We start from the raw sequence: 19573 nt of genomic DNA, 5'->3' as shown, positions 1-19573 counted from the left end.
GTAGCCGAAAAAATAAAATAAAACATTGTTTCAATCGGGAAGTTAAACTGGCAGGTTGGAAGTGGGTTAGGGGATTCTAAAACGCAATCCACAAATATCTTTGAGAAGCCCAGAAAGTACGTCATTAGCTAGAGCCCAGGCATTTAACAAACCTAATATAGAAGCCTATTTTAACGCACTATCCAATATTCTGGAGCAGTACAACTTTTTGCCCGAAAATATATACAATATGGATGAATCAGGTTTGACTACGGTGCAAAAAAAAATGCCAAAAAATTTACGCTGCAAAAGGTCCGAAGCAAGTGGGTGCTCTTAGTAGTGCCGAGCGTGGACAGCATGTAACTGTAGTATGCGCAATGAATGCCATAGGCACTTACGTCCTTCCTGCTCTTATTTATCCTCGTCAAAGGATGAATGAGGAACTAATGAACGGTGCTCCCGCTGGTAGCATAGCTTTTACGCAAGAAAAAGGTTGGATGACCAGTGAACTTTTTTGTAAATGGCTAAAGCATTTCGTAAGATATACGAAAGCGTCTAATGAGAATAAAACTCTTTTACTTCTTGATGGTCACAGTGGTCATAAAAGTCTTGAATCTCTACAAATTGCAAAAGAAAATGGTGTTATTGTGTTTTGTTTTCCTGCACACTGTTCTCATCACGTTCAACCTTTGGATGTTGGATTTTTTCGTCCACTTCAAAACCCGGGAAAAGCAGTAACCCAATTCAAAATAGCAGGTCTTCTAAACCAAGCCTATTTAAAAAGTGCAGTCCCATCAAATGCGATAAATTCGTTCAAGAAGACGGGCATCCATCCTTTTAACCCCCATGTTTTTGAGGACTGGCAGTTTGCACCAGCTCTAGCAACAGATAAGCAGATTTCCGAAACTCGAGGCGATATCAACGAAAACCAAATGGAATTAGACATTCAAGACCAACCAAGTACATCTGGTCATAACTTGTCTTCATCATCAGTTCTCCACATCTCGGTAAAAGAAATTTTGCCCCCACCACAAGCAATAGCCATTGGTGCTGATAAAGGAAGCAAGAGAAGGCGTGGAAAAACTGGCCATTTAAATTCAACTCCAGAAATTTCTGAACTTAAAGATAAAGTAATTGAGAAGGAAATAAAGTTAAGAAAACAACAGGGCAGGGCAGTAAAACGAAAACTTGTCATTGCAAATAATGACGACAGCTCTGATGAAGATGAAACCATCTTAGAAGAATTTTTAGGACGCGAAAAGCACGAATCCGATGCTAGTTGTCTATATTGCAATGAGTTTTCTCTCAATCACGTGCAAGAGGGAAGTGGATTAAATGCCAGCTTTGTCAGTCCTGGTGCCACAATTTATGTGCTAGTGTAAGCTACCGATGTAAAACGTTTATTTGCGAATTATGCTCCTAATCTTAATTATTTGTCTTGCGTTTGTTAAACTAATGTTAATTTTGTTTTTTTCTTAACTTTTAAACTATTTTTTTTGTCTGCTTTAGGTTAGTTTATTCCATTTTTAATATAGAAAAATATTTTGTTTAAAATAAAACTTTTGATAGGCGTTATCTGTTGTTTTTATAGGGGACCGACATAGGTACATAGGTGCCAATGATAGACCCTCGACTATGTTTTATTATTATGATTATTTTATTTAATACGGAATTATTTAGTAGCAAATTCACCTCATATATATTAAATTTGGAAATAAATAATCGATTTTCAAAAAAATAAATCTAATAACTACAAAAACTAAAAAGTTATAATGGAATTTCCTTAAGGGGTCCATCAAGGGCACATTTCCCCTATATTCTTAAGATATTTAGAATGGAAATAGTAAATACATGTCATTATTGACGAAAAATAAACACGTTGAGTAGATGAAAATGATGATAAAACAGTTTCTGTTGAACATTTCAATGCACAAAACCATTTCAAATTTATGATTTGAGTCTAATAACTATTTAGTCAACATGTTTAATTTTTGTATGTCAATAATGACAGGTATTGATAATTTCTCTTCTAAATATCATCTTAAACCATTACTCGTAGCGGTTTTTACCAAGAGACTTTTTTCACGTAAAAAACGTCGTAAATGTATATTTTTTACTCAGTAGTTTTATACAGGTACGGGCGAAAAGTTATTACTCTTCAAACCAATTAAAAAATATGTAGGTGGCGCCCTCTACTAGTAGGAGTCATATTGACATCAAAATCAAATTTCTCATGTCAAAAAACTCCCAGGCACCAATTTTCTTCCAAATATTGAGGTTACCTCAGAAATTATTTGAAAAATCGAAATAAAAATGAAACTTCTACACCCTGTATCTCCGAAACTAACCATTTTAGGACATACATTTATACGAACTTTTTTACTCTTCTGCAGAATATGTTGCCAAAGTTGCCGGAATATATGTAATATACAGGGTGGCGCACCTGATTCGTCTCGGTTGATTATGCAAAAACAGAAAGATGTAGAAACAAAATATTTTATGTGTATATGTAGCAAAACAATGTGCTTAATTTAAAATTCTTTTGAAATGTACAGGGTGTGTCAGAACTAAGATCCATACCCAAGTTATATTTTTTCTTATGGAACACACTCGGTATTTTATTTCATTTTTGGATTCTAAGACATAAAATAAGGTATTTATTATAAAGGTATAATAAGTCTACAAGCTTTGGTTTTTGAGATATTTAAAGATATTTAAATATGCATGCTATGTCATAAACTAACATACCAAAGCTTATTTATTGATCTGAAAAAATAAAAAAGTTATAGGGGTGAACTACTTTTGAGAAACACCCGGTATAACTACCTTGTGTTTGTGTCAATAAAACATATTTTGACTACGAGTTGTTTTAATTTAGGTTCCACACACTATTCCCGCAAATGTGGATAAGGGGGTGACGCATGGGGTGTTGAGGTATATTACTTATAGTGTCGCCATTTTTCTTAATTTTTTTTTGTTCGCTTTTTTACCTTCCCGGAATTTAGCTATATAACAATCTGGCAACACTAGATGCGATAAAATAATTATTGTTAAATTATATAAATTAGAAATTTTATTTCGTGGATATTTTTATACAAATTAAACCAAAAGAAGTTTCTCCCCTGTTAACAGTAATAAATTATAGTATTAAATTAAATAACTGTAATATTAATCCTTGGATTTCAGCGAGGTTAATTAAATTTTATTTGCTACCTAATAAATCAATTTAATCTTTTATTCCCAATTTTTCGAATTACGTACACACACCATTGAAGAAAAAGTATGCTACTGAACTGTCTGATATGCGAACCGCAAAAATTTAGCGCTTTATAAATTACTTTTAAAGTCGCGAATGTTCCTCTAAATATTTTGAATATATTAAAAGAATCAGGAATTTTCCAAATTTCAACACAATCCGCAATATGCTACTTTAATTGCTGAGGCAAATAACAGGTATTTTTATACAGGGTGGTCCGAACTGTATTCCGGAAACTTCGGCAGCATATTCTGCAGGTAAAAACAAGTGAAAAAGTTCGTATAAATGTATGTCTTAAAATGCTTAGTTTCGGAGATACAGTGTGTGGAAATTTCATTTTTATTTCGATTTTTTACAAATAACTTTTGAAGTTACGTCAATATTTTGATAAAAATTGGTATTTGGGAGTTTTTTGATAAGAGAAATTGGATTTTGACGTCAATGCGTCTACTATTTGTAGGAGGCGCCACCTACATGTGTTTTAACTGTTTTGAAAATTTATAACTTTTCTTCCGTATCTGTATAAAACAACTGAGTTAAAAAATATACATTTTCGTGATTTTTTACGTAAAGAATGTCTCTTGGAAAAAATCGCTACGAGCAACCGTTTTCAAGATATTTAGAATGGAAATAGTCGATACATGTCATTATTGACAAAAAATAAACACATTGAATAGATAGTTATTTGACTATTTCATTTGAAAATTTTTATTTTTATGTTATTGTTATGTTATTTATTAAATAAATTTTTCTTCGAAGAAATGACGATAAACAGTTTTTTTTTGAACTTTTGGAACATAAACATTTCAAATTTTTGATTTTAGTCTAATACCTAACCATTTAGTCAATATGTTTATGTCAATGATGACAGGTATTGATAATTTAGATTTCAAATATCTTGAGAACTGTTACTCGTAGCGATTTTTACCAAGATTTTTTTTACGTAAACATTGTATATTTACATGTACATGTATATTTTTTACTCAGTAGTTTTATACAGATACGGACGAAAAGTTTAATTTAATTACTCTTAAAACCAGTTAAGAAATATGTAGGTGGCGCCCTCTACAAGTAGGAGTCATATTGATATCAAAATCAAATTTCTCATGTCAAAAAACTTCCTGACACCAATTTTCATCCAAATATTGACACTACTTTAGAAATTATTTAGAAAAATTCGAAATAAAAATGAAACTTCTACACCCTGTATCTCCGAAACTAAGCATTTTAGGGCATACATTTATACGAACTTTTTTACATATTTCTATCTACAGAATATGCTGCCGAAGTTTCCGGAATACAGTTCGGACCACCTGCGTATAATTACACACTTATTATTTAAAACCATTCGTTACATTCCTAAATATACAGGGTGTTTCAAAAAACATGTGCCATCTCTCGTGAGGAGATATCTCAGGTAAAAATAAGATTTATTTTTCATATCAACAGAGGTCCGATTCTGCTTTGTTTCGTAACTACAGTGTGTTAAAATCTTAATATTTTTTCGATATATTTTAATTTTCTTCCAAGTACTTTTAGCGTCTCGAATGAAATTTTGAGGGTAAAAGTTATTATAAATGCGACATATTTTAAAGCTAAAAAAGTGTCGGCATATTCACCAGGGACTCAGGGACGTGCATATAGGTTATCACTATATTATACAGGGTTGTTCACCACATACGACACGGAGTATTGTAGCTAAACGATTAGATTTTTACAAATTGTAAGTTTTGGGATCGTTGAAGGACTATTAGAGCTACAATTTAAAAATATTTTTACAAGATACAGAGTGTCCCAAATAAGTAAAAAATATTATAGTTGTATTTTTTTAAATGGAACACCCTGTATATTATTCCATTTTATTCTACGATTAAAATAAAGGTAGATTTGATTAAGGTTTATAACACTTAAACCTTACCGTTTTTGAAATATTTTCAATTTTGTGAAATTGCAGTAAAAAAATTAAGGCTTAATTTCTCCAAGGGTATTAAAGGTTTTAATACTAAATATTTACTGAAGATTATTTATTGATCAGATATTGTGTCCCAATAATAAAAATTATACTACCTTATACAGAGTGGCCAAAAATTTATATTAAATAATTACTGGTTTTAAACGGCAATATTAAAGGCAATAACTTGTTTAATTTAAATAGAACACTCTGTATATTTTACGTGAGTCAAATTCACAATTTAATTGTCTATCAAATTGTATTATAGCATTTTTTACCTATCTCTTCAAGTTTTCGTAGAAAATGCATTTTCTTATAATTTAGACTTCATTTGTCACTATAACCATGGAATATTGGCATTTTAGATTTTTTTAAAGCAATATATTATGTACAAAATGTACAGGTGGTAAAAATAATAATATTGCAAGCCCATTTGTTTACAAAAAGAAAACTATTTATATCTTGTAAAAGAATATATCAATTATTACTAATTACTTAATAAAGCTAGTAATTATTTAATTCAAATTTTTGGACACTCTGTATAAGGTAGTATAATTTTTATTATTGCAACACAATATCTGATCAATAAATAATCTTCAGTAAATATTTAGTATTAAAACCTTTAATACCCTTGGAGAAAATAAACCTTAAATTTTTTACTGCAATTTCACAAAATTGAAAATATTTCAAAAACGGTAGGGTTTAAGTGTTATAAACCTTAATCAAATTTACCTTTATTTCAATCGTAGAATCTAAAAATGGAATAATATACAGGGTGTTCCATTAAAAAAAATACAACTATAATATTTTTTGCTTATTTGGGACACTCTGTATCTTGTAAAAATGTTTTTTAGATTGTAGCTCTAATAGTCTTTCAACGAACCCAAAACTTACAATTTTTAAAATTTAATCGTTTAGCTACAATACTCCGTGTCGTATGTGATGAACAACCCTGTATTTTTCTAAAAAAAGCATGTACGCCACTGACTTGTTTTCTCTTGTTAGGATAGTGCAAATAGTGTAAGCAGTTTAACTATAAACATGGGTATGGAAATGCATAGTTATACAGGATGTTAAAACTTTTTAAAGTTGATTTTTTTAATTATAGTCTGACAAACGGATCTGAAACAACGGGGCAACGGTAAGGGGATCGCAATTTTGTGAAATCATCACCGATTTCATTCATAAAATATCCAGGAGCGTGCGGTGTTTCATAAAAATATATCAGGAATTTTTATAATATTTTCCAGTAAAGTTTATAATATTATTTTACTTTAAATGTACCTACATTTTGTTTAGTCATTTGCCAAATACAGTAATATTTATTGTATTAATTACAATAAGCAGAAATCAAGTTAAAGGCATAAAACACAATATAATACACCGCTACTGGATTTTTCAGTAGTAGTGGCTGTTTCTACTATTCCTAGAGAGGGGCATAAAGTTGGGGGTAATGGCAGCAAGACGTGCGACAATCTCGACCAATCAGATTGGTTGAATCCGGGATGCCATGATGAATTTGGTCAGCGTTGCCAGCTTGCCCTAAGCGGATGTTATTTTTAGGAGAAATACTTTACCTTTTATAATAGGCAGAATGAAGATCAGTTAATTAGATAAATATACATTAATAAAATAAGAACAACGTCAAGATATTAGCATATATATAATTATGTATGCTGAAATGAACTAAAATATATTCAATTTATAGGTAATATTGAGCAACTTTGCTTTTCTATTATTAAACGTGACAACGTGGACTTTTTTTGCCCGAATTCCTCTTGCTGTTTTAGATCCGTTTGTCAGATAATGTCTTAAATACCATTATTTTTTTATTTGAAATAGCTATAGGTGAGACTAATAATAATAACTAATAGTAATAATATTTAATAATAAATTAGGTAAAATATATAATTTATTAATTTTAATTTTATTAATTGTCATTAATAAAATTGCGTTTTATCTCATCAAGGAGGGCGAATTCGACAAAATATTGAGAGATAACTTTCAACTGGCATTAAACGGCCTATATAATTTTGATATCAAAAGTAAAAAAGTCAGTGGCGCACATGTTTTTTTTAATATTCCAGTAATAACCCATATGCAAGCCACTGATGAATTTATCGACACTTTTTTAGCATTAAAATATGTAGCACTTATAGCAATATTTACCCTCAACATCTCATTCGAGTCACTAAAAGTATTTGGAAGAAAATTATAATAAATCGAAAGATTATTAAAACTTTAACACCCTGCAGCTACGAAACAAAGCAGAATCGGACCTATGTTCATATGTAAAATATATCTTATTTTTACGTGAGGAATCTCCCCACGAGGGTTGGCACATGTTTTCTGAAACACCCTGTATATCCATGTAAGGTGATGTATCCAGTCAAGATCAAAAACCAGATATTCTCAAAATTTAAAATCTGAGGAACTTTAGAAACATTTCTTTTTTATTACTAAACCCACACGTGTGTTTAAAACCCTTGTGACGCCGCGCCACCTACGTGTGTGTGAAATATATTTAGGCAATGTAATGAAGGGCTTACTCCGGTCCTCTTCTTCTAGGGGACCTGCAAATCTTAGTAAGTAAAAGTAATTGTATATTCAACTAGCAAACCAGGCCAATATATGTTCAGTAATTCTGAAACAATTTGTAATTGAAAAATGCAAACCATCCCTACGCAAACTATAAACAATATAAATGGAAGCAGATATTTAATTAATCAATTAAGAGGGGCTCTAGATGCAACGATTTGATCTGCATACCAAGGCGCACAGTTCAGATCTTAAAATCAAATCGATGGCGATCTTTTCACACTACACCTTCAGATTTTATAAGATATTATTTTATCAGTCTATAGTCTAATACAGTTCCCGCCAAATATGTTATCTGTGTAGTTAAACATATTTAGCATGCTGAAAGGTCGCACATTTCATCTCTTTGATTATATCAATGCTTAATATAGTTAAAGAAAGAAAACATTCCTAAGCTGATTCTACAAGGAAAAATAGAGGGACGGCAAGGCCTAGGAAGAAAACAACATTCCTGGCTAAGAAACATACGGGATTGGTGTAACATCAGCGACGCAGCCACCATATTTCGAAGAGCCGAAAATGGCATTCTACACATTGTATGAAGAGTACAGACAAGCGCCAACGTGCGGCTAAGCACAAGCAAAGAATATTCGCAGAAGGCACAAGGAGAAGAAGAAGATGATATATGTATCGAAGCCGCCATTACACGATTAGATTTGGACTGATTCGACTGTACAGTTCAAATCTCTTGGATATCGTTGCGTGTATGGTCCTTTCTATTTTATGCTGGTGCTGAATACAAAAATAACAGTGAAATTAAAAACTTTGTTGTAAGTCTGAACTCCCCCTAAATCGAGTATGTACAACTGGTCCTTAGAGTATATAAAAAAGAGTAATAAAAGCAAAAAAGATTATACTAACCCTTCGGAGGTCGCGCGCGGATATTTCGATATTTCGAAAAGCCCCTCCCGATATTTCGAAAATATGAAAAAATCAGTTGCTGCGCCGCTTAGTATCTTCCTGTCTCTGCCTATTTTATGAGAAATGTACGTTTGCACATCGTTTAGTGTAGTTGGTATCCTTTTATACTCATATGCGGAGTGTAAGTCCGCGCGCGACCGTTTGTGATACTCTTTTTACATAAATAATTTTATAATGTCGTGTAACGAAAGTTATTTTACTGATTTGTTTTAATTGAATATGAGGAAATTGTGAATAAAAAAGTGAATAATCGACATTTTTTTATTAAATAACTATTATTTTCTAGTTGTAGGTACTCATATGAGGCAGAGCAAGAACGATTGCAACAGCGCATAAAACTGTTTGAACGAAGATGACAAATTAACTACTGAACATGACGATGACATGAAAGAAGGAGAAGTGCATATTTTAGAAAGGCAAGGGCCCGAAATAAATTGCTGATACAGAAAAATAAATTTCAGATTCTGAAGCACTGAATAGAGTATTACCAGAAGATCGGCACTACAGAAACGTGATGATGGCGGAAAAACAGACCAACAGACAAACAGACTCGTTACTCTTGTGTACAGTGTCACAATTTCGTATGTTTTGAGAACACACAAATGTTATACGAAATGATTGAAAATGAGATTGATTTGAAAGAGAACGCCTTGCGTAAACATCTCCTGATGCGTGTCAAATACTCGTTAGCGAGTAATGACAGTATGTATATGGATATATTTCAAATACATTTTAAAACAAATTAATTTATGTTTGCCACAAAGTTTTGTCACCTGTGATACTCGAATACAATTAAGGTGCCACGTTCCATAAGGCTGAATTTTTGTACTAATATTGTGGTAAAGATTGACATACTAAAAGTTTCCATCTCTTCGACTGTGCAACCACCCCTAAAGACACATGTTTTTTTTAATAAATATCTACGATGCGGTCAACTTATTAAAAATCACTAGTTATCTAAATTATGCTTATAAAAATACCTACAAAATGTAAAAAGTGTCTATTACGGTACCGTTTAGCGAGAGCTTAAACTCTCCAAGTTTATTACCTACGTTCTTCAAATTCGTGGTGGCAAATAAGAGGTATTCCTAAATATATATTTCAAGAATAATAAAACATTCTAGCATTACAAAGTTTTTAATCTATTTTTTTTTCAAGTGGCGTATAACTATTTAAAAGGATCAGTCAGTTCCAACTTTTAAAAAATAAGGTAACAGTAATAAACTGTGTCGTGGTTGTAACTCTGTGTTAAACTGTTCAAGTCTATGTTGATAAGCAACCTAACAGTAATGTGTTTCAACATCTAAAATTTCAGGAAGCCACTGGAAAAAATATTTTATTTGCTATATAAACCTAAGAATGACATTTCATATGTCATTCTATTATCATATCATATTTTAAATTTCAATCTAGAGTGCCATGGCTATGTTAATAACACACATTTTTAATCAAGGGGCCTTGGAAAAATAGATTTAATCGTCTAATGTTTTAGTGTCTTTTCCAAAAAGGTCGGTTAAAAGATGCCCAAGTCGTATTTTTAATCATATCTCAATTTTGTCAAATAGAACGAGGGTGGCTCATTAGCATATTTGGAAAAAGCATTTTTTTACGAATAATTTGGTACCACACACTTGGTATTTCGAGCCAAATTATCCTTATGAATCGCATGTTGCAATTTCAAATAAACCATATTCGGAACTGTCAAAAGTTGACATATGATATGTCATTCTATTCAGAGTGTCATTTTTGATCTAATAAAGTAACAAAATACCGAAGGCGCCATTTAAAAATCAAAAGTAGTAGTAATTTCCGGTCAAACGGGAAGTGACCGAAAACAATTGAATACGTCAATCAATCCTAATTTATGTCATATACTAATATACCGTATGATCGAGAAAAAACGGCGTCAGCGATGGCTATGGAATGAAGATCGCTGTCATTTTATATGTAAATTTATAAGGGATATTATCATCGCTGTTCATTTCCCAGCCAACTGGACGCCATTTTTTTTCGATCATACAGTATAAGGGAAATTAAAATAACTTTGGTTGCACATCATAATACGACCACCAGCAAACTCCATAAGACGACGTATGGTGTCACTGATGACGTGCAACGAAAGTTGTTTTAATTTCACTTTACCAAATCTGGATTTTTTATCTCAAAAAATAAGGAAGTTATAGGGGTGAGCCACTTTCAAGACGCACTCGGTATATACTATAATTTAAACCCTAACTAACTACAAAAAATCAGTTCTAGGCAGTGGCGCATCTAGAGATTGAGTTTGGGAGGGGTAGTGGCAATATTTAAATAAAGTACTAAATTTGACCCTTTATAGGTTGATGGTCGCTAATTCAACCGCTTTAATTTAATCAACTAATCAGTCGCGTGGAAGTGTATTATCGCCCAGTTTGTTTGCTATGCTTATTTCTATGCGTGCTTTGGTCATTTAATCAACCATATCTATACCGGGTGCGTCTCAAAAGAGGCTCATATTCTAACATACCAAATCTCGTTTTTTAACTGGAAAAAATAAAAAAGTTATAGAGGTTAGCTTCTTTTGAGACGCACCCGGTATGTTGGCCGAATTGGCGCAAAAAGTTAACGTAAGCGGTTGAATATTCGACCAGTGAGCATTGGTGACACTGAGTTCGCTGTGTGTCATAACTGTCGTCTAAATATGTCGTAATAATTGTCGTCTAAATATTTTCTATGCAAATTTCGTGTAATAAAATTTTAAAGATATAAAAACAAATGTATCTGTGACGTTTATTTCTTTTTATTTATTGCACCAAATTTACGTCTCGCATGATATTTTCTAAAATCCTTAACATATTCTGTGTATTTTCGATAATTTCTTATAGGATGCGAGTTTCTCGAAAAACAAAATTTAATTTACTTGATATGGGCATATTTTTGGATAGAGAGCTAACACAGATAATCAAAATAAATGAACTTTTTTTTCTTACATTGGATGATACATACAGTCTATACTGTTACGTTTTTCGTCGGTTCCGTGTGGATAGAAAGTCACAATTTATTTAAACACTCTTTATTTAACACTAATTAACAAAAACAATAACGATAAAAGACTTATAGAACTATTTACAAACGATTTATAACTAAGAATTTATTTTTGAATTTTAGCGCGTCAACTGCACTGGTATACCTGCCCCCTGTAGGCCTTGATTTATAACTGCCCCCTGTAGGCCACGGCCGCCGGCTTTTATACCGACAGGTAAAGAACTCTAGAATAGTCCATAGATCGTTAGGTGCGTAGAGAAGGTTTTCGAATGTTCTCGTATGTACTAGTCCATTCCAGTGGGACTCGATTCTTCTCGAACGAATGAATCATTGCGGTGTCTATGCGATGTTAAGGTCATCCGAGGGCGGGCCATATTGTGAGGTTAGGTCGAGTCCACACCGGCCCGCAACACTGCCCCCTTCTTAGGCACATGCTCGTCCCGAGATTATACGGTGAATGAAGGTATTTGCAAAGCTGGCCCCTGGTACATTGCGAAGTCTGGTAGAAATAGCAGTCTACAGTTTTCTCTCCCGATCTCAGCTTTGGGTTGTAGCAGCAAACGAGGATCTCGATTCCCGTAAATCTGAACAAGACTTCAATCATGTTCCGGATTGTACGCCAACTCAAACCATCGAGTCCACACGCCAGCTTCGGAATGGCTAATCGTGCAATGTTGTTGTTTAGCAGGGCTTCTCTCAGTTCAATCAGGGTCTTCCATAGATTGAGATAAGTCGGCTTACTCGGGGACCATTCCTTGGTGACCAGGTAGAAGATGTGCCTTGCTTGACCATGTGCATTGTCGGTTAGCCTCAAGACGCTTCCAACCTCTGGATCCTGTCGGCGTAGTTCTCCGACACGCCCAAACTTCTCATTGAACGTCGCAGCGATTCCTCTGGACATCCGCAAATCTCGAGCCACACAATGAGCGAGCGAATAATCAGGAGGCACGGAAAAGAGGTCTCGTTGATCTTCTTTGGTTACACCATAGCGAGCCTTCTCACTGCTGTTGTATCGGGCCATGAAATCGTCAAAGGACATCTCCGAATCAGGGGGATCAAAGCTGCAGGTTCTCACGGTCCCAGCACGATCTTCTATTTCGCCTTGGTAGGGGCTCAAACGGTTGAAATGGACTACCCTCGGTTTTCCTTTTGGCAATTTTCTGATACGGTATACGACGTCATTAATTCTATCCATGACTTCGTATGGCCCTTCCCACGAGGATTGTAGCTTCGGAGATAACCCACGACGTCTCTGCGGGTTATATAGCCACACCAACTTCCCTGGTTGGTATCCTCCATGCTCAGCTTGAATGTCGTAGTGTTCCTTCATTCGGTCACTAGCACTTTGAATATTTAGGCGGACTCTCTGATGAATGTCGTCCATCCTTTGACGTAGTGTGTGGACATAATCTTCTCCGGCGACTTCTTCTCCCGGTCGGCAACCAAATTTCAGATCACAGGGTAGGCGCACTTCCCGTCCCATAACGATGCTGGCTGGAGTTTGCCCTGTAGATTCTTGGACGGATGAACGGTAGGCCAACAGGAACAGGTGAAGAAATTTGTCCCAGTCTCTTTGGTGGTCAGAGACTACTTTGGCCAGATAACGGTTGATAGTTCTGTTCATGCGTTCAACCATCCCATCGGATTGTGGATGTAGAGCAGTCGTCCTGGTCTTGCGGATGTTCAGGACTTCACAGACGCCTTGGAACAGATTGGACTCAAAGTTTCTTCCCTGATCTGAATGAAGCTCCATGGGAACACCAAACCTGCAGATCCATTCTTTAACAAGGGCATCAGCAATCGTGGACGCTTCTTGATTTGGCAACGCGTAGGCCTCGACCCATTTGCTGAAGTAATCCATTACTACCACAATGTATTTGTTGCCATCGTTCGTCTCCGGGAAAGGACCAGCCACGTCGATCGCTATTCGTTCGAAGGGACTACCAACATTGTACTGGCGCATAGGGGCTTTACCACGCTTTTGTGGCCCATTAATGGCTGCGCAAATGTCACATTTCTTACACCAGGCCCTCACATCTTCTTTGCAGTTCACCCAGTAGAACCGTTCACGCAGCTTGCCAAGTGTCTTGGTAACACCAAGATGTCCTCCGCTGGTTCCATTGTGAACTTCCTCCAAAAGTTCTGGGACCCTCTTCTTTGGAATGACGATCTGCCTTCTCTCTTCTTGTCCCTCCGGTCTCTCGATCACACGGCGAAGTAGTCCGTTATCTATTACCAAAGGAATTCCACTGGGCCCGTACGACTTTACGTTCGGCGAATATCTGCAAACTTCTTCCCACGTTGGTCTTTGGCCTGTGTTTTTCCAGTTAATTACTAAACCTAATTCTGGGTCACTGGTTTGGTCATTTGCAAGATCTTCGGGTTGCCAACTATCATTAACCACAGTTGTTCTTAGGAGTTTCACTTCTTTCTCTTCTGCTCGGGAACAATGCTTACAGTCCTTAGCGCAAGGTCTTCTGGAAAGTGCGTCGGCATTTCGATGGATTGCCCCAGCTCGATGTTCTGTGTCGAAGTCAAATTCTTGTAATCGTTCAATCCATCTAGCTACCTGCCCTTCAGGATTCTTAAACTGCAACAGCCATTTCAAAGCAGCATGGTCTGTTCTTAACAAGAACTTTCTTCCATAGAGATACTTGTAGAAGTGTTCCACTGCTTTAACTACTGCTAGTAATTCTCGTCTGGTTACACAGTAGTTCCTTTCCGGTTTTGACAAGGTCTTACTAAAATAACCAATGACTTTTTCTTGACCATCCTGGATCTGAGACAGAACAGCGCCTAACGCAACATTGCTAGCGTCGGTATCCAATATAAAGTTTCCGTTGCCAAGAGGGTAGCTAAGTATGGGCGCACTAGTCAGGGCCTTCTTCAATTTTCGGAATGCCTCGTCAGAATCTGAGTCCCAAGAGAAACGCCTCTCGCCTTCGGTAAGTCTGGTCAATGGTTTTGCGATGGTGGCAAAACCCTGTACATAGCGGCGATAGTATGTGCATAGTCCCAAAAAAGCTTCGTAGTTCATGTTTATCTTTAGGTATCGGCCACTCTTCCACTGTCTTGGTCTTCTGTGGATCTACCGCAACTCCTTGGGAGGAGACTACATGGCCCAAGTAGTGTACCTTTCTTGACACAGATGACATTTCTTGGGGCTAAGTTTCAAACCAGAGCTCCCTAGTCGCTTGAAAACTTCTTCCAAATTCTTCAGATGATCGTCAAAGGATTTCCCAACCACTATGATGTCATCCAGGTACACTAAACAGGTATCCAGGATAGTCCCTTTAACACAGACTCCATTAGTCTCTCAAAGGTAGCTGGCGCGTTGCACAATCCAAAAGGCATGACGGTAAATTGCCACAGTCCGGAGCCCACCGAGAACGCTGTCTTCTCTCTGTCTTTCGGCGCCATGTCGACTTGCCAATATCCACTCTTCAGATCTAACGTAGAGAATATCGTTGACCCCGCCAGCGTGTCTAGAGTATCGTCTATCCTCGGCAGGGGATAGCTATCCTTCTTGGTAACATTATTAAGTTGCCGATAATCAACACAGAACCTGGTGGTACCGTCTTTCTTCTTTACTAGTACTACCGGCGATGTCCACGGGCTGTTAGATGGTTCGATGACACCCTCTTCTTTCATTTCTCGAAGGATTTTGTCAGCTTCTTCACGTTTGGCGAGCGGCAGTCTACTCGGATTTTGTTTGATTGGTCGTGCATCTCCGGTGTCAATTTTATGTTGTACTAAATTGGTACGACCTCTATGTCCTGCTTCTCCTTTATCAAACACATCTTGATACTTGATTATCAGGTTTCTCAATTTTCTACTATCTTCGGGAAATAATCCCTTAACGTTTACTAACTCCTTAACCATTTTGTCCGGAATTTTTGAAATCGAAACTTTGGAGGCTTCCACGCTTCGAATGACTGAGGAGGCCGAACAACAGTACCCTAACAGGGTTCCCTTCTTCAAGGATACAGAATGATAATTCGTGTTCATTACTCTTACCGGTACAGACTTCTTCGCTCGTAGCAGGGGTTTTCCAACAGCGACCCCTCGTCCTATTTCGCTGTCATGGTTCCTTGGCTCCAACAGAATAATACTCCCATTATTCGTTTTACCTTCCAGGCGACCATCCAAAAATATCTCACAGCGCTCAGGGATCGAAACATCTTCTGCTACTACCACGCGAAGCGTCTCCTCACATTTTCGATGTAGAACCACTTCTTCTTCATTTATTTTCAAAATTTCTTGTTTGAGGTTTAGTTCAAAACCTCTAGTGGTCACGATGTCCATTCCGAGAATAAGTTCATCTTCGATGTCTGCTACTAACACTCGATGATTAAAACAGGTGCTTCCGATAACAAAATTAAGATCTACCTCTCCATGGATGAGAGCGCAGCTTCCTGTAGCTGTACGTAGTCGCCATTGTGTTGTTTTAATCCTTTTTGATGTTTTAAGGATATCCGGCCTGATGATCGTTTTGGTCGCACCCGTATCCAACAGCATGGTCCGTAACTCTCCATCCACGAAACTAGCCACAAAAATGCTGTTGAACTTGTGTTGTAGCGATGCGACTTGAACAGTTTTCGTTGGAACCTGTTGGGTACTGCTCCATATGTGTCCCTTTGATTCGACACTTGGCGAAACCGAGTCCACGTCTTTTTCTTGACAGTGACTTCTTACGTGTCCTGCCTGGCCGCAATTCCAGCAACAAGTCGGTCCTTTCTTGCCCATGTACTCCTCCATGACTTTCCGTACAATGCTTTCCACGGATTTGTCGGAACATTGGTTGACCGCCCGTACTCTCACTAGAGACCGAGAACTGTTTCGCGGCCTCAAATTCTAGGGCACGTGCTAAAGCATCCACCAAGCGCGTTGGGTGGGCTAGAAGAAGCGCTTGCCTTGTCTCCCTGTCACGTAAGCCATCGGAGAATGTCTGTACTGCCAACCGCTCCATAACATTCTCGGGCGTAGCAGGATACGCAAGGCGAACCAGGCGGGCTACGTCGGCTTCAAACTCCTGCAGAGACTCATTTGACTTTTGAATGCGATTTTTTAGCTGTGAATGATAGACATGTTCCAAATGAGCTTGGCCGTACCTCATTTCTAAATGTCGTACCAATTGCTGATAATCTCCCTGTTCCGATGGTGACAGTGTCTGCAGGATATCAGTCGCATCTCCTCGCAGTGCGACAGTCAAAGCGGTAGCCTTTTCAGCGATTGTCCATCCGTTCGCTCTCGCAGCGGCCTCAAACTGGCAAAAATAATTGGCCCAAGCGGTTTTCCCGTCAAACTGTGGAGGCTTAATAACTGACTTTGAGATATACTTATTTTCGACTAGTTTCGGCCCCTCCGATGTTTCTTGACATTTTGGTGAATTTGACTTCGCTATTTCTTCTCTTAAAATTTCGATTTTTCTATTTACATCTTCCTCAATCTCTGTTATTTTGTCTTGTGTATTTGTTATCTTCTCTTCTAATTCCCTGGAATTTTCTGTTATCTTTTCTTCTAAATTAAGTATTTTATTATTAAAGCTGGCCTGTGTGTCTTTAGAATTTTCTGCGATCTTATCTTCTAAAATATTAATTAAATCCTGGGAATTTTCCATAATCTTATCTTTCAAACTGTCTTCTAAGTTAATTATTTTACTATTCAAATTGTCGTTTAAATTGTCTTGCAATTCCCGGGAATTTTCTGTAATTTTGTCATTCAAACTGTCTTCTAATTTTTGTAGGCACGAGTCAAGGTCACCTTCCAACTCAAAGCAAAATGTGTCAGGATCCTCACCTTCCTCCATCAAAACGTCTCTCAGTCTAGCTTGCAAAATGCTTTTCTTTCCATCTGTCTCGCATTCCCTCTCTTCCAGTATGCATTTTAATTCCGACACTTTCAGGTCTTTCAATTTTTTTGGAGCCATCGTTAGTCTTTTTATTTTTCTATCACACACGCCACACTTGACACCAATTGTTACGTTTTTCGTCGGTTCCGTGTGGATAGAAAGTCACAATTTATTTAAACACTCTTTATTTAACACTAATTAACAAAAACAATAACGATAAAAGACTTATAGAACTATTTACAAACGATTTATAACTAAGAATTTATTTTTGAATTTTAGCGCGTCAACTGTATATTTATAACTGCCCCCTGTAGGCCACCGCCGCCGGCTTTTATACCGACAGGTAAAGAACTCTAGAATTGTCCATAGATCGTTAGGTGCGTAGACAAGGTTTTCGAATGTTCTCGTATGTACTAGTCCATTCCAGTGGGACTCGATTCTTCTCGAACGAATGAATCATTGCGGTGTCTATGCGATGTTAAGGTCATCCGAGGGCGGGCCATATTGTGAGGTTAGGTCGAGTCCACACCGGCCCGCAACACTGCCCCCTTCTTAGGCACATGCTCGTCCCGAGATGTATACGGTGAATGAAGGTATTTGCAAAGCAACTAGATAATATTTATGTAATGATCTAATGTATATATTAGATCATTACATAAATATTATCTAGTTGCTTTAACAGTCTCTGGTTGAAAAATCGACCCCCCCGCCCCGTCTCCCTTATTTGTTAACTTTTTGAAAATTGACATTAAAGAGATATGCTCCCTTTGTACTATACAGTTTATACAGGGTATCCCAGAAATCACGGAAAAAAAATAGAAAATTCGAAATTTTTTGAATTTTTTTTTGGTATTTTTTAGTTAAAAAAAACATAATTTCTTGATAATATGGCAACTTAGGTATTAGATTTAATTTACAAGAAAGAAAATCCAGAAAAGATCAAGTGGTTCTCAAAATTTTAGCAAAAAATCATTTTTTTGGAAATTTTCAAAGTAAAATAACTCCGTTATTTTGGACTTATTTGAAAAACGATAAAGAGAAAATATATTTCTTTTATCGAGATCTACCAGCCCTTAAAATGCTTGCACTTATTTCTGGGACATCCTGTAGGTATATTTTTTGAAGTCAATTTGATCAAACTAGAAAATAATTAGTACTGCCCTATAAAGGGTTCAATTAAATATTCGCTGAAACGCATGGTTGTTTTGGAACAGAATATACATGGATTGCTATAGATTTTCTATTATTATTATATTAGTATCTATTTCTAACCAAACCAAACCAAACCAAACCTTTTTTGTGACAATTTTATTTTATACCAAATTTTATCTTATTTATAAATGTCTTCCTGGGAGAGGTAATCATCCCCATTACCCCTCCCGTATATGCGCTCCTGGCTCTAGGAAATTTTTCCCCAACCACAATGTAATCAAAAATAGGTTTTCTGGACTAGAAGTAAAAAAATATGTATATATATATATAACAAAATACCAGTTTCATTTTTTCATAAATCTAGTTATGGGGTCGCAAGCAATTAGCTATGTACTTAATACTACGTAAGTAAGTACATGTATTACTTAAATTAAGGTGTCATGCAGGATTCCATTACTCAAACCTGAAATTATTGTGAATGAAATTAAATGCAATTTACATTTCAGATGTGATCGTATAACCGAATGGCCATTCACATATGGAATCGAGGCCATATTGTCACGGAGGATCATATTTTCACTTAGTGATGTAATCAGTTGAATGTTGTAACTTACCATATTTTCGTTAGGTATATCTTGATTATCGCCAGATTCGTTTGGCTTAAACATCTTTTGATGGGCTCTTTTGAATTCATCCATTAATTTATTATGTTGATAATGATGATCATTGTTGACATTCATCAAAATTTTCTTCTTCTGCAATTGTTCATCTATAGAAGGACCTTGTTGATCTGTGACTTTTTTCTAAAAATATATAATGCAATGAGAAAACTTATACCACA

At 36.2% G+C, this 19573-nt stretch overlaps 1 protein-coding gene across 2 annotated transcripts in view; it reads right to left on the bottom strand.

Annotated features, from left to right (window-relative positions):
• Window positions 1-19573, bottom strand: part of LOC115882066 — a 146699-nt gene that overhangs the window by 29028 nt on the left and 98098 nt on the right. For both annotated transcript variants that reach the window (XM_030899893.1, XM_030899900.1), the window contains exon 10: window positions 19347-19535. In XM_030899893.1, the coding sequence (XP_030755753.1) occupies window positions 19347-19535 (189 nt within the window). The remainder of the gene's footprint in view (window positions 1-19346; window positions 19536-19573) is intronic.

Source organism: Sitophilus oryzae, unplaced genomic scaffold, assembly GCF_002938485.1.
Source record: "Sitophilus oryzae breed Bouriz unplaced genomic scaffold, Soryzae_2.0 scaffold_1111_pilon_pilon, whole genome shotgun sequence".
Classification (NCBI taxonomy): Eukaryota; Metazoa; Arthropoda; class Insecta; order Coleoptera; family Curculionidae; genus Sitophilus; species Sitophilus oryzae.
Note: the sequence above shows the minus strand (reverse complement) of the source record. Positions and strands in the feature narration are given on the sequence as shown.